This window comes from Varanus komodoensis, unplaced genomic scaffold (assembly GCF_004798865.1).
Source record: "Varanus komodoensis strain SLA01 unplaced genomic scaffold, ASM479886v1 scaffold1, whole genome shotgun sequence".
Lineage (NCBI taxonomy): Eukaryota > Metazoa > Chordata > Lepidosauria > Squamata > Varanidae > Varanus > Varanus komodoensis.
In genome coordinates, this window is record NW_025335268.1 from 137,427,661 (window position 1) to 137,444,087 (window position 16,427).

Genomic DNA, 16,427 nt, shown 5'->3' on the forward strand with positions numbered 1-16,427 from the left:
AACACGACTGAAGACAAGGATATTTAATATTCATTCATTCTCATTCTCATTCTCTCTCCCTCCTTCCCTCCCTCCTCTCCCTTTTAGAGACTAGGAAATGAAAAAGGAGATAATACCTCCCACGCTTTATTTTTTCCAAGGGCAGTGGGGAGAAGCAGCACTGAATTTACTCTCTGATTCACAAGGCATGATAATAGAGAGATGCTGCCAGAAAAAAATGGAAAAAATATAAAAGATGTGAAAATTAGGCTGAGAAAATCCAGAACATAATAGCAGAAATAGTATGAGTAAGATGGCTTGGAGTGTATGGCATATGTCAAGCAAATGGACAAAGCAGTATAATGATGGTTAACAAAAGTTCTTGTGTGGATTTCCTCTTGGTCAAATTTCCACTGATACAACTTGGAGTGGCTTCACCTCCTGAGGATTAGCCACCTCAGGAAGTTAGTTGCTTGAATTTCCACTGCTTGCCTGAATCTCAGGTACTGCAAGAACTGTGGATCAAGAGAAATTAGAATGCTATTTACAGCACAATTTTGTACTTTTTTTGTGTAACTGTGTTCAGTACAAACTTACTAATAAGTGCAACTTAAATTGCTATACCACAGGCAAATTGCATATCAAATGGTTAGATGTCATTCAGTTGCACATATACTTTGTTGAATATAATTAGAACTGTTAATACCATTAACATATTTTCTTATTTCACATGTGTTATTAATAGCTAGAAACAATGAAATCTATAGCTGATGAAGCAGCAGCAACACAGAAAGAAATAGATGTTCGATGTCAGCACAAAATTACTGAAATGGTAGCACTTATGGAAAAACATAAGGTAAATGCAATTTTTATTTGTACACATAGTGGCTGTGAATCAATAGAAAGATGGAGTAGTGCACAAAGCGGGAGTTTTGCCTGATGTTTTTGCTGTAGAATTTTCATAGCCAGACAACCTGTTAGTCACAACAAATTGTACTGGGGTCCAAAGCAAGAACAAGTATGTAATAACATTTCTAGCTTCCATGAAGTATTAAGTTTTTTTTTTATACTTTGATGTATGATTTTTTCCCCATCAAGTCTCTAATATTTATGATATTATGTTTTCATGTTCATATTGTATTGAGAGCTTAATCTTATTTAATTTTTTAGTGTTAATATTATGTGGTCGGTTTTTAGACTTCTTTTGGAAAGTCTGTGTTCATGAACACACACACCCTTTGTTGTTATATGAAGTCAAGTCGTCCCTGAGTTACAGTCCTGTCCTTGACAGCCCCGGTTGGCATTTGTAAACTCAAGACTATGACTTTCTTTATGGAATTAGTCCATTTCATATTTTGTTTTTCCCCTCTTCTTCTGCAAGTGACTCTCCCTAGCATGAGTCTTCTCCAGCAAATGTTGCCTTCTCATGATCTGCCTGAAGTACAATGCCCTTGGTGTCAATATTTTTACTTTCAGGGCAAGTTCTGGTTTGATTTGATCTGGGACCCACTTGCTCATCTTTCTGTCCACCACCAATGTCACCTTCAACTACCACTGGTGCCCAGTAGCTGCAGAATTATTTATTCTCTTCTGCTGATGTGACCATTACTCCTTGAGAGGGTGGATGCATCTTAGTCTGGGGTTTTTAGCTTTGACCATTCTGCCTTGGGTGAGAGAGACAATGAGAGAGTCTGCCCTCCTGGCAGCATTGCTCTTGGCTTCTTTGACACTCTCAAAGTCCCTCACCACATTAAGGTGTGCATCCAAGAGGAGGAGATACCCTTTAAAACAACAAAAAATAAAAATCCTTCCCCTACCTGCTTCTTGTGCACAAAGAACATGCACAGATAATTCTAATTATGCACAATTAGACTTGTTTTAACTTTTTTCCTAAGGAATGTGCATGCAGTGTTGTTTTACAGTACATTTCCTAAAGGTCAGAAGGTTTTTCTGACTTTTTTCATAGAATTCAGCTTCCTTGCTTTGTCCCACAAGAACATAAATAGTTTCTTTGAAGTTACTTATATATTTGAAACCAATGGAATCAATAATGGAATCAGTATTACATTACTAGTTCAGCAAGAACTGAGTAAATCATCTATTTCTATAAGCAAAGAAGAAAGGAAACTGTAGAGAAACACTAAAGAAAATTTGAACTAATATTTTTATAGTAATGGTATGAGTCATTAACTAGGGGTGGTACAACACCAACCATGGAATAGTGCAAAATCAACAACAGTTTTTTGTATTGTAGCACTTTTGCACATGCTGAAAAAATATATTTTCCTGTATTTGTCACATGATATGCTGATCATCAACAGGGATATTTCAGAGGTATTAATGCATGCTATAGTCCTTTCACTGCCATTTATAAATGATTTCTTTATGCTACAATTCAGCCACTAGAAGAAACTGTATCTCTGGATTTTATAATACTTTAAGACTTTAAAAAGGTAAAAAAAGTTCATGAAATTACAGAGCACAGTAAGGTAAAATGGGAAGGTTGCAAGCAGCTACCTTACTTTCCTGCATGCACCTTTTCATGTAAAAACCCTTGCTTTATATGTGAATGGGACAAACATGTGAAAACCCTATCATGTCAAGTTTAGCCCTTAGACATATACAGAAAATGGAATGCTATATATTATTTAACATATGGTGGTCTCCTTATGCAGCACCAGTATGATAAAACAGTTGAAGAAAAAGATGCAGAATTGGAAAACTATAAGACAAAAGAACAAGAACTAACATCAATTATAGGATCTTTGGTAAGAATATTTCTTGAATTTTTTTCAGCTATTAGAGTGGGAACATGGGGAAGAGCCTTCTCAGTGATGCACCCCTGACTATGGAATGATCTTTGTAATGAAGCCCACTTGGTGCCAATTCTGTCATCTTTTCCATGCCACTGGCATTCAATGACAAGAAGTTGGGGTAGGAGTTATTTTGGTCATGCTGCATTTTTAAACAAATGTTTTAGATGCAATCTAAAACCTTCCAACATTCCCTTAGGGCCATGAAATTTTTCAAAGTCCCAGTGCCAAAATCCTGTGATTTTGGAGCTGGAATTCCAAAGGACAATCTCTGCCTGCCCTCTGTAGCTGACATAGAAAGAACCACTCTAGCTGCCTCTCCTCAAGTTGAAAACATGCCATACATGAAGAAAAAGCAGTGTGACTATATAGGAATAGTGGGGAGGTTGGGTTGAATACTTATAGTCGTTCCCACTCTGTATGCTGCCACCTTCGCTCTTTGGCTGTCTAGATACAATCAGGGTGCAAGGTGCAGTGGCAGCACAGATTGACAGTGACCCCCTTCCATCAGAGCATAGGATGCATAGAAGCCTCCAAACTCAGAGGCTTAGATGATCAAGAAGCCATGGGTGATAAGATTGTACTTTTAGGAGCTCAAATCATTTTAGATCCTGTTTCTAATTAATATTGCTTTTGTGGGGATTTTTTGTATTTATAGTTTGTACTGTTAAAGACTACTTCAAATAAACCCAGTAAACTCTGTGCATGGCTTTAATTATAGAAATCCAGTATTTTCCCCACCTCCACAAGCAAACACACCAAGCTATAATCTCATAGGGGAAAAGCACATATGTACAAGAACTAAATAGAGATTACTGCTAGCACTGTAAGAATCAAGCTCAAATAAAAAGAAATGAAAATAAATGAGATTAGGTAAACTGATAAATACTCTAACAGTGAATTGAATTTCATAATTTGGAATTCAGGTTTGGAATTCACTGAGAGTCAATGTAGGACTGGGACTCTTGTGATCTGGGTTCTAGTCCCCACTCAGCCACAGTGGGTGACTTTGGTCCAGTTACAGATGCTCATCTCAACATACCCTTGTGGGGATAAGATAGAGAGGAGAAGAACTGTGTAAGCCACCTTGAGTTCCTTGAATGGAAAAAAAGCAGGATATAAGCAATATATGATGACCATCATATAGGGCTATCGCAGGGCTCAGTGCTGTCCCCTGTGTTCTTTAACATCTATATGAAGCTGCTGGGAGAGGTCAACTGGAAGTTTGGGCTGAGAACAACTTGCAGTGTTCACTGATGAGGTAGTAGTGACTGACCAAAAAAGGGTTCTTAGAGTTGTGGTGGCCAGCTTAATGATAATGTCAACCCATTGCATTGCCCCTGTGAAAAAGAAAAAAATCCATGGTAGGCATAGTTAGGAAAGGAATTGAAAATAAGACTGCCAATATCGCCCTTATAGAACTCTATGATACAAATGCACTTCCAATGCTGTGTACATTCTGGTCATCCCACCTATAAAAGGATATTTTAATAGATGGAAAAAGTGCAGGGAATTTTAATTAAAATGATTGAGGGGTTGGAGTACTACTTTATGAGAAAAGGTTACAATAGTTGATATTGTTTACCAAGAGAAAAGTGAATAAAGGATGACTTCATAGAATTAAGCATGGTGTAGAATACATGGAGAAGGAGATACTTTTCTCCCTATCCTGTCTGTATTACTAGAAACTGAGTTCATTCTATGAAACTGAATGGGAGGGGGGGAGATAAAGGACAGATAAAAGGAAGTACTTCTACATAAAGTGAGTAGTTAACCTATTGAATTAAAACCCATGAAATGCAGAGATGGTTACCAGTTTTGGACAGCTTTTAAAGGGAATTGGACAAATTCATGGAGAAGACTTCAATGGTTTCTAGTCCTAATGGTTATATTTATTTATTTATTATTTATTTAAACAACTTATATGCAACCCCATCGCATGAGCCTCGGAACGGCTTACAATCATAAAATCATCAAATAATTAAAAACATAAAACAAAATACATAACATATATGTATTTTATTTTATGTATTTTATGTAGCATATGGAGGTATATGCTACCTCCAGCATCAGATGTAGTATGCTTATGTACAGGAGTTGCTGGATATCTTGGGCAGAAGAGTTCTTTTGCACTAATATCCTTGCTGTTGTATCCTGGGAGCAACTGGTTGGCCATTGTGTGAACAGAATTATAGACTAGATGGACCTTTGGTAACATTCAGCATGGCCCTTCTTTTGTTCTTAAGAAAAAAGTAGATGGAAATCACTATCTATGTATATTGCTTATAGAGTAAAAGCATATGTATGTGCATTGTTTATAGATTAAAATAATGAAGCATCAAAGTTATGTTTATGCATATAATAAAATACAAATCAGTACATAAAGATGAAAAAATAAAGATACAACAGAAAAAAGTAGATACTTTTTCTAGCAACATTACCCATTTAAAATGAAACTGCAAGTCCTCCTATTTGGCCCAATTGTGCTCCTCCCCACAAAAAAGTGTATCAAGAAAAGGTGTCAAGATGAATTTTCAGCTGCTTGTCTGAGCAACCAATCTGTAATCCTTTTCAGGAAAGGGAACTTTCTTGTAAAAAAAGTGAAATTTCATCCCTTCAGGAACACCTTAAAGCCGAAATAAATGAGAAGGTATGTCTTCTGTTTGTTATTTTTAAATTTAATATATGAAATAATCTCCCTATCTTATATGTTTCCAGGAGCTTAAAAATAGAACTATTTTAAGATTATTATAATAATATCATCTAGTAGCAATGTGTTTCTCAGGAACAATGATTTTGTCCTTTTAAGACAGTGCCTGTTTGGTGTTTATTTAAATGCTTACTTAATTAAATTGCTTATTAAATAGTTGAAGGTAAAATAATATAAAGTAGAAATGGTTATTTTTAGTAAAAGTTAAAAATGCATGTTTACCAGAACTGTTCAGTTAAGTTGTTACATCTTTGACTAAAAGCATACCTATTTATTAACACTGAATGTATTCAACTACCAATCTCCAGGCTGCCAGCACAAATTCAGGGTGGATACAGAGAGCCTGTTATAGAAATGCACTGGTCATAGTTCACATACATACATCATCAATACATCCAGACCATGGGAAGGCTGTTTCTCAGGATTACAGCAGAAATTGATTATATAGCATAGCTGTCATTTTTAAGGCATCTCCTCACTCTTTGGGAAGGAGAGTTGCATACAGCATTAACTGGCTGGTGCTTGAGTCGATCATGGAGTTACTGCCTGCGTGCCAGAATATACTTTTAAATGTTTAAAAGTCTTAAACAACAAAAAGCCTTAAAACGCATTTCAACATAAACTTTATAGCAAAGCAATTAGCTCTGCATTGTGATAGAAGTAAGTGAATCCCCCCTCTACTGTCCATAGAACAAATCCAATTTAGGACTTGGGAACTGCCTCATAGCTGCTGTTAACTTTTAGAAATAACTTACAATCTCATCTTGCTGCTGCCTTACTATCTTGTAGTAATCAATGTAATGTTAAGATAAATTTGAACTTGCACCAACTACTTCTTCTAGGAAAGCCTAGCAAGAGAAGTAAAAAAAGATGATCTTTCTAAAAAAGGAAAAAAGCATAAGGTAACTACTTACTATTGTTTTTTCAAAATTTCTTACACTATTTTATTTGGGTTTCATATAATGCTAGTTACACTGGGAATTAGTAACATGTACTAGTAAGATTTGTTGTTAAGGTAATTATGTTTCCTGTCATTCTTATTGAATGCATTCTTACTGTAATTAATTGTAGAAAACGCAAACATCCTTTTTGGAAACACCTAAAGCCAGTAGCTTAGATTCTCTATCAGTTAATTCCAAAAAGAACACGTCTCAGATTTTTGCACCTGTTAATGCGAACAAGCAGGAATACACAGCAGAGTCCTGGGCACCTGCCAAGGTTTGTTAATATTTATTTTTTCCTTGTATCTGTTTATTTGTACTAAAATACTTGCTACTTGCTCAGGATTTGTTGTAAGCTTTACATCTCTGCTCATTTTTAATTTGCCTGAGAAAAAATAGATTTAAAAGCTATAAAAATGTTTCAGTGCTTATTCATTATTTAGAAAGTGAGATCTGGGAATGAAAGATTTAGCTCAAAATGTTTGTTGTTCTTTTTCAAACTGTAATACATTCATTCTACTTCCCATATAACAATAATTTCAGATCATAACAGTCAAGTGATTAAAATGAACAACTGGATCAAAAAGTGCTTTATGTTTTATCATCTAATATTTGAGATTGTATATGGACATACCAAAGATAAACCTATTTTCACAGGACCTTGAAGAATTTCTTCCTCTAACTTCTTTTTTTATTTACTGCAGTTCAAATGACAGGGAAAGCAATTTCTGCTTAAAAGTGTAGTTTTTAGATGGTCACAATTTAGTGCAGTTCATAATTAATGGGTGGAGCAATATATCTTCAATTTTATTTTTGGTTTGATAGCTTCTTTAAACTTAGGCGCTCAATTGTAGTGAAATATACTTCAAAATACTGCAGGCAATATAGTTAAGGTGCTCATTCACTGGCACTTGTTTTTATAGGTGAGGATTATAAAATAGAGCTCTGTGTTACCTGCCAAAGCATATCCCAGAGCTTTTCTGCGTTAAGCTATTCATGTGCTACTTTACCCAGATTTAAAATAAGTTCTTTTATGCATGTTTTTCTAGTTCTTTCTCTGCTGTGTTAGAAGTTCCACTACACAACCATTAGGTTGTGCTGTAAAATTATATAAATACACAAGGGTTTCATGCTACCATGCACAGGTATAGCAAATGTTCTATGATAGACCAGCATTCCTGCTAAAATGGTTGCAAAGAACAGAATTTCTTGTAGGTGATGACATTGTGTAATGCACCTGCAAATACTGTGAGTTAAGAATCACAAGGCCTAATAAAAACCCTCATGTATAAAGTTCTAAGGACCTAGATGCTAAGGGGAAAATAGTTCAGAGCTTTACTAACCTTGATCAAATACCAATAGAGTAGGGGTCTCAAACTCAGGGCCCATGGGCCAATTGCCGGGACGGGCGGGGCACGGGGGAGAGGCCCTGAGGCCTTCAAAGCGCCAGTGGCGCCCGGGCCGGCCGCGGGATGAGCGGCCCACCACCACTGCAGTGGTGGAATACTTGATGTGGCCCAGCCTCACCCAGACTCTACTTCCAGAGGCCCCAGGTAAGTTGAGTTTGAGACCCCTGCAATAGAGAAATAGCCTATCACTGTACTTTGCTGTAGATGGGATTGTTGTGGTGCATAGTTATGGAGTGGAGAAGATCATGTAGCAGTAGTAACATCATGGGCTCCTGCCAAGAAGTGACTATGACAGTAATTGAGTATTATAATCCACTACAAGAACAAAGTAATCATTATGCACTTATTTCACAACAAAAATATCTTCTAGGAAGACCCTAAGAAAGTCTGTATGAATCATGTGTAGAATCTAAACATTCCTTTGGGATAAACATTTTCCTGACTCCCTAGTTTTTCACCTTGATCAGATTATGAAGATTGATCATTGTCTGTATGCCAGAAAAAGAAGTTACCATTGCACTACCCTTTGTTGAATCTTCATTTCTGCAGCATGGAAATATATCAATAGTTTCTCTTCTTGGATTAGGGCCTACACAGCAAAACATAAGGAATGCCATATAAGGGATCAAACCAATGCTCCATCCAGCACATTACTTCCTATATGTGCAAAGCCTAACTGCACACAAAGACCTCTTAGTTTAATTATTTTAATTATTATTTTTGTTGTGTTTATTCAAATAGACTTATATTGTGAAAACACCTCCAAATTCTAATATGCTAAGAGAAAGCACAAATCTACGCTCAGAAGATGGAAGAAAGAAAAAGAGAAAACTTACCTTAGAAATGGGTACTCTATCGGATAGCTCCGAAAACAATGATCTTCTGGTACTAATTAGAAGCTAAGACTATTAGTATGAATAGAACAGAATATGAATATGGAACTAGAAGTTTCATTTGATGAAAGTCATGTCTATTCAGCCTTCTGCAGTTTTGATTACATAATTAAATGTATTGGAATAGTGTTTATACAATTGCATAATACTATTGTGTGTTCTCCATTTCTCAGCAGTGAGATATTCCAGGGGCAGTATGGTTTAGTTTCCTCGTGATGAAAAGCCTGGAAGCTTATGATGCCCATATAATATTTACCTTATTTACAAATAAACAAGCAGAGCCTTTTGGAGCACTGTCATAGTCTGCATAAATTTCCAGAGATCAGCTTGTACGCCTCCAGTCCCCATGCTGTACCATAGTTCTTTGTCCTTCCCAGCATTATGAGTCTCACCTTTCTTTCTTCAATGTACCCTTCTTTTCAGAATTAAAATTGTTCCTCTCCTTTGCCTCACTAACTGGATTGTACCATTTCTCAGACTCTGATAAGGGTTACTTCATCTAAAAGCTGGGGAAAGACAATTACAGTGTTTTAAATCAACTAATATTGTAAGCTGTCCTGAGATATTGTAAGCCATCCTGAGATTCCATGCATAAAGGAGGGCATATAAAAGTTTTAAATAAATAAATAGTATAATGTAATGGGGGGGAAAAGTCCCATATAGACGTTAGTATTAATTTTTAAATATACTTTCTTTTTAAGAGTATCGTGTCAGAAGAAGAAATGTGTAAACAGCTATATAAGGATTATCCACAAACATCTTTCCTAAATGTCATGACACCTAAAAAGGTATCTTCTTTCTTTTACTGAAAGTCAAAATAAATACCACATTGGCCTTTGCAAAATTAATTGAGGTGTCTCATTTTGTGTATAGATCCAAACTCCACCCACTCTGAAAATTCCTGAATCCTCAGTGAAACTTGGAGCGATACGAAAGATGCGAGAGGCTGGATGGACTGCAGTGTCCAAAATTGACAGAAGAAGAAAAATGAAAGAAGCTGGAAAACTGTTTACATAATCCAAAAATGTACAATTTTGTAATTATTTTGTTTGATATTGTATTGCATTTCAACTCCACTTTTGTTACATTTTGTTGATTACCTTCTATTCTTAAAATATATATTCTAAAAGTTCAAAACTCTGGAATACTTCAAGCATTAAATACTTGTCCAAAATCCTATGACCTGATTTATCCCCTGCAGGTAATCCTGCATATGTAGAAAGCATTAATATAAGGTGGAGCTTTCTTTCCTCTCTATCCCTCATCACATGCCAGTTCTGGTGAATAAGTAACTTGTGTGCTCGACCCTGGGAAGAAAATGATGCATACATGAGAGGCTTGCACAAGGATATATTTGTGACTAATGGCTAGCATACTCTACTTTCTGCCCAGCTGAGGGCTGACAAGGAGGGGAGGGAGGAAAGAGGGCCCTATTGAATCTTGTACCCATCTTCTCATGCATACCTAGCGGCATATATGTTAATTTAATAGATTAGAATTAACTAGCTTTTTAAAAAGTGAATACATATTAAGGTTTATTAAAGTATGAATCAGAATACATTTATTTTATTTAAAAGTCTAATGGACTGGATCCAGACCAAGTCATACCTAGAGTAGAGCCATTAAATCAATTGATTTCAATAGGTCTGTTCTACATCTGGATCAAGCCCAATATCACTAGTGAAACAGATTCAAATAGAGTTGCGTTCCTTGTTGAATAACAAAAAAAAAAAATGTTAACCATTGTTAGAAATGTTAGATCCCTTGTTTTAATAAACTTCTTCCTTCATTTTATTTTCTCATCTTCATTGAGTTGGATTTTCCTTGTAATGAACACAGTAGGGCAAGCATCTATTTTAGAGATTTGAAAAGATTTGCCTTGCTTCAGCCATTATAAGGCTCCTGCTGGTATCTGAAATGCTTCATGTATTGGTGAAAGGTCCATTTCCAATTGTCCATGTTGAGCAGTGAATGATAAATTATCATTTTGGAGTTCATCATCTTCATACACCATCATGTTGGGATTATAAAATCTTGGTGCATCATATAAACCTCCTGATATTACAAGTGTGTCATCTGGAGTAGCATATCTGTCCACTGTAAAAGTTTGGGAAAATTATTATATTGTGGGGGAAGATAGTGGGTCTAAAGAAATTCAAAATTTAAATTCTTGATAATGCATTTATCATTCAGCAATATGCATAAGAAATTGGCATTATCAGCTTGGAATATCCCAGAATGTTCAGTGAGGTCCCAATTATAATACTTTGGTCATGATCCAAATGACATATTAATATTCCAGTTACCCCTTCCAGCAGCAGCTTTCACATTTGTCAAAACCTCCCCAGTACCTTCTAAACCAGTATCACATTTCCCAATGGGCTTCATCTGGCCACATGGATGTGTTTTATGCATCTGCACATAAGACTCTCTAGTTCTTTTACACGCGCATAGTATTTGATTACAAATGTTCTAACCTGTTTCAGAAGAGGCATCATGAAGTGGGCAATGAGAATACTGATCCCTTCTCTTTCTGTGTTTATTGAGAATGTAAACAGTGAATCCTAGAATTGTCAATGTAAGAACAATGGCAAAACCAATTGTTAGGATAACCTCTGACTTCTTCAAATGAGCTCCCTCTGTTGGAATGAAATAATACAGTTAGGTTACTGCTACATGGTTTTAAAAGGTCAATATACAAATAGAACTCATGTATGGAGAAGGATTAAAATGAGTGGTGAGTCTTTTAGTCCGAAATTTCATTGCCAATTCTGAGATGGCAAGTAGGCCAAGCTGGTTGCTGTTGATGTTATCGCTGCTGTTGCTGTTTGAAAACCCATTTATTTTATCTCTTTCATGTTGTTGCACATACTGTAATACTGTCTCCTTGCTACATATACACGTATAGCTGGAAAGCGATGATACTTTTTTCCAGGTAGCTGGAGGTGGTTTGAACAAGGGTGTTTATGTTATGTCTCTAGTAAACAGGTTTTTCAGGGTTTTTTTTATTGTTTAAATAGTCTGTAAAACCTGTTTCGACCTGAGATGATAGTGACACAAACAAAATCTGTGTATATACCAAGGGGAGTGTTGCTACTGTCAATTTTCTGAAAACCTATTGTTTCCCTGTCCTACATGCAAAAGGTTGCTGACTTTTGTTTTTCAAAGAAATCTCTTGGCTGAGAATGGTGAAGCTAGTATACTCCCTAGATAACTAGATAACTTAACTCCTAGAGAAGTATTTTCTAGAAGTCACTTTTTCTATTTTCTCCATTGGTAGATGCTTATAATTACTATAAGCTTAACTGAAATATGTACATAAGAATGTACATGCACATATGTAAGAAAAGCCAGGATCAGACCAAAGGTCCACTCTGTAAACACAGTGGCAAACCAGCTGCCCATAGGATTTCTCAAGCAGGATGGGTGCAGGACTTCCACTTGCCGAAGCTCCTCAGAAACTGGTACATGTAAGCATGTCACCTCTGGTAAAGAAGGTAGCACACAGCTAACAAGGCTAGTGGCTACTGGTAGCCTCCTTCAAATGTATGTTCAAATGGTTCAGTAGTGAAGATCCTATTTGGGCCAAAAACTCCACACAAAGAGTCCTTGGTTTTCAGAAAGTATAATACTTGTTGCAAGAGTCAAACCCATGGAATTATCAGTACATTTTTTTCAGGGAGCCTGGATACCTTCAAAATCCTTATTCCAAGAGCAAACATGTTTTTGAAATTCTGCAAGTAAAACCAAAGAATATGAAGGAGCAGCAGGGGAATGGCAGCAGGGAAAGAATTAAGCACTCTCTTTTCCTGCTTATACTCCTCTGCAAACATTTTTCATTTCAAAGCAAAACAAAAAACATAATCAGATATTGTTTTATATGTTAACTTCAAATATATTTAGCTCAGAGCTCAAATATATTTAGACCTACCTGGAAACTGTTTTGCTGAATCTGAAAGCAAGACCTTGCTGCTCATTACTGGTGTACTTCTAAAAGGCTGGGATGTCAGTTTCAGTGTGATACCTGGAGTCCCGTTGGATTCTTCAGCAGTGGCTTGATATGTAGAATTACCAAAGAATGACACAGTAGGAACTCTTGTCACCACAGTTTTTGTTTCAGCAGTCATAGCTGATGAACTGTTTGCCTCTTTGTGCAGGGAATATGTAGTTTGTATAGTATTAGATGACAGAGGGGAAAAGTTTGTAGTATTCACATCTGTAGCTAATGTGTTCCAGTTGGCACTTGAGTTATTCAGTGTAATGCTGTTTACTGCTTCTTTACTGGATGCAGTAGGCGTTTTAGTGCTAGCTGCAGTAGCAATTCTTGCCTCCTGAGTTGACATTGTGGTTGGAATGTTTTCATGTCTTAATGGCGAGGAGTCTACAGCCTGAAGTGGAACTGTTTGTACTATGATACAGATTACAAGACAAGCATGGCATGCTCTTTCATCCATTATAGCTGTGTTATTTTCCCAGTCAAGTGTGCATTACTTTTTTCTGCAGGAATACATGTCAAAAGTCATGAAAATAGTTAAAACTGCTTCAGTTGGTATATCTCTGCGAGTATACAAAAGTCAAAATTGCTGATGTCCTATAAGTTCCTTATTTTCCTTGTTAATGATTTTAACACATAATGTGTTCACCTTTCAAGCAGAAAAACACTGATGGGGTTCTTCCAAATGTTGCTTTGTTGTGACATTTTCCTGCTTCATTCATGACATTTTACAAGGGACCCTTTTCTTCTATTTTCAACCTTCCTGGGTTTTATTACCTCTTCTACCTGACTATCTGTCTTGCCACAAAAAAATCAATTGAGGGGAGGATGGAATAGCTACATGATGGGTAATATCTGGTGGTAATTCTTTTGGAGCTAATGAAACTGAAGTTTGGATTATGCAAATATTACTGATTGAAATCCCATTAATTTGAATAGATTTACTGTATGTAGGACTACCACTGGATACTATCCAAAGAGTGTGATCCAGTGGCCTCTTGGCACAGAAGCATTTGTTTTTGGACGCTTAGGAACATCTGATGGTAGGAGTAAAGAAAGGAAATGGCAATCTCTGCCACACCCCCCACTTTATGTTTTTCCTAAACAGACAGAGGGGAAAGTAAAGATGCTGGGGCACTGATAAGAATTGGTCTAAGCTAAAGGCCCCCGCCTCCTTCTATTTCCACCCCCTGTAATAGCCCCACACCTGTGGGACACTCTCCCAAGTGTTCAGATGAAAGGAAGAAAGGAAAAGGGCCTTGAGAGGTTGTGCTGATGCCATGCTGGTGGCAATAAAGCGCTTCCTCATTTCCCTCACCACCACGGAATAGGCTTGATAATGAGCACCAAGCTTTGGCTGGATTCGATTAAAGTCCTCCTGCACCTGAGCTCTAGCCATCTTTCCTCTTGCTTCATTGCCCTTGTATATCAAAAATAAGATTTCTGGTAAACTGTGAAGAGCCCAAACCAATACAAAATTTCTGAATCTGGCTGAGGGCAGAGTTGATAGGTTGCAGGCTGGAGAATCACCCTTTAACCTTTAAATGTGGTGCTGAATCAGAAGACAAGAAAGTAATGGCTTTTCCCCTTCATCCTCCCATCTCCAGTGCTGTTGACCTTATCCACTGCCATTCACAATGAATGCAGCTTTAAGAGTGAATATAGATATATGAAAGACAGGCCCCACTGGACATGGGGTGGAAACAGAAAGCAAAAACCACGATTACCTTCTGTACCAATGCAGAAGAAGAATTAAAGGCAAATTGTCATTTTTGATTTGTAACTTGGCAACATGTGTTGAAAGTTTAAGTGCACCACCCAGAACTTTTCTTACACACAACTAATTCTGGAGGCTTGGAAAGCAACAATGTTGAAATTTAACTCTGTCAGTGGAGATCAGGCCCCCCAAAATTAGAAAATGTAAAATGCAATCATTCCTGACCTCATAACCCTGTGCTGTTGAAATGAAGTATAAAATGTCTCATATACTATTGATATTGTTCCATATTTCAGGTTCACAAACAGTTAAACAATAAATTATGCAAATTACTAAGTTATACAGGTTTTCTTGTCCTCACTTATTAAATGCATAGCATTTAATTCTATTCAATATATTCAGCATACTTTCATAAGATTGCTCACAAGGTATCCTGTCATAATGTTGACCCTTTTACTGTACTTCAGATTGCAGAAAAGGTCAAGAATTCCTCAGGTTTGCATTTCTTCCCCCACCTTCTTTTTTTGGTGGGGTTGTGGTGACTACACAGAAGGGTTTCACTGAAGGAGGCTCCACTATAGATGTTGGAAGATGAATAAATTGAAGTCTTTTATTAGCCCCGATACACTATATGGCAGTGGAGGGCAACCTGCAGCCTCTGTGGCCTAGGACAGATTACTCCCAGAGGATGCAGGAACCTTTAACAGGTAAAAAAGGGTTCCTATCCCCTTGCTATATTGTATAGTGTTCTATAAAATCAAATAAATTGGGGGAGGGTGAATATACACACATCACAGAGAGATGTCTCACAGAGACAGACTGGACCAAAAGCTTCTTGGGGATCCTGTTTCAACTGGGTGAAGAGGGGATTGACTTACAGTTAGGAAGGAAACTAGACATTCATGAAGCTGATTGCATGTGATCTGATGCCATGGGAAGAGGGCTGCTCATTCTGTTTTAACTAAAATAGTTCTTCTCCAATTTCTTTCCATAAGGTTGAAACAGACCAACTAATATCAAGCAATGTTTGGCATAAAACAGGGTAGAACTTACTTAAAGAATGCTAAAGCAATTCTGGGAATGTCATCACTGGGATTTAGTAACTATGCTTAACCCATTTGACTTGAAGTGTATTTCTAACTATTTCTTTTTTTAATGCTGTCTCAGAAAATGGAAATTCACTACAGATAGAGATATAAATTCTACAACTGCCTTCTATACATATAAATGATCATAACAGTACAAATCTTATTCAAAGAAATACCTTAGAACTCACCAAAGATGGAAGAAGGTAGTGGCACCTGAATTTACTGGTATTTATTCCAAGTAACAGAAACTTTGTCTTGGCATGCTTCTGTTTATTCAATAACCGGGAGATATGTTTCCTACAGAGCTGGGTGAGGCACAAGGTTATTCCTATGGCAACAGTGGAAACTATAAAAGAGTCCAGGGATCAGTCACATGGAACTGGTTGGGTTAGGCTCACTTGTTATTTGAGTATGGCTGGGAAACTTAACAGAAATAGGTGTGTATCATAATACAGCAAATCCGTGAACAGCAATCTGAAAAGTCTATCAATGAAATAACTCTGCAGTAACATTTGTGCTGTCTCAATGCTAAAAAAGAACCCTCTTGTTTTTAAAATGTTTATTTTTCAGTAATGGTATGAGTGTTAAAGTAGTTCTTTTGATCACAGCCCTGCCTTCAGAAACAAATAAGATCAAGGAGAGAAGGAATTTCAATACTTACATTAAGGGTTATTTTACAGTTTTTTTCAGTGCCAGGTGAAACCCTTTTAATTCTGCCAGGCATTTCAATAATTGTTTTGGTACTTTTAGATCATTCCACTGCTGTTTTCTTTTGCTTTGTTTCTATTCTACACTGGTTTTTATGCCTTGCTGTTAGTTTTATTTTGGTTTTATATGTGCTGTTTGTATTGTCTGATATTTTATGTTTCTAATTTACCTGTGC

At 36.8% G+C, this 16,427-nt stretch overlaps 2 protein-coding genes across 3 annotated transcripts in view; one reads left to right on the top strand and one right to left on the bottom strand.

The window, feature by feature from the left end:
• The window catches only part of SYCP1 (synaptonemal complex protein 1), a 47,423-nt gene extending 37,661 nt beyond the window's left edge, over window positions 1-9,762 (top strand). Inside the window, exons 12-18 of the mRNA XM_044432101.1 lie at window positions 725-835; window positions 2,655-2,747; window positions 5,368-5,442; window positions 6,574-6,720; window positions 8,594-8,737; window positions 9,447-9,533; window positions 9,619-9,762. Coding sequence (XP_044288036.1) covers window positions 725-835; window positions 2,655-2,747; window positions 5,368-5,442; window positions 6,574-6,720; window positions 8,594-8,737; window positions 9,447-9,533; window positions 9,619-9,762 — 801 coding nt within the window. The remainder of the gene's footprint in view (window positions 1-724; window positions 836-2,654; window positions 2,748-5,367; window positions 5,443-6,573; window positions 6,721-8,593; window positions 8,738-9,446; window positions 9,534-9,618) is intronic.
• A 47-nt stretch (window positions 9,763-9,809) lies between these two features.
• The window catches only part of LOC123020288, a 7,281-nt gene continuing 663 nt past the window's right edge, over window positions 9,810-16,427 (bottom strand). The window contains exons 2-5 of one of the 2 annotated variants that reach the window (XM_044425039.1): window positions 15,733-15,890; window positions 12,677-13,153; window positions 11,223-11,384; window positions 9,810-10,842 (exon numbers count right to left, since the gene is read on the bottom strand). In XM_044425039.1, the coding sequence (XP_044280974.1) occupies window positions 10,637-10,842; window positions 11,223-11,384; window positions 12,677-13,088 (780 nt within the window). In that variant the 5' untranslated portion in view covers window positions 13,089-13,153; window positions 15,733-15,890 and the 3' untranslated portion in view covers window positions 9,810-10,636. Of the gene's footprint in view, window positions 10,843-11,222; window positions 11,385-12,676; window positions 13,243-15,732; window positions 15,891-16,427 lie in introns of both variants that reach the window. The other variant, XM_044424205.1, reaches the window with a different exon arrangement.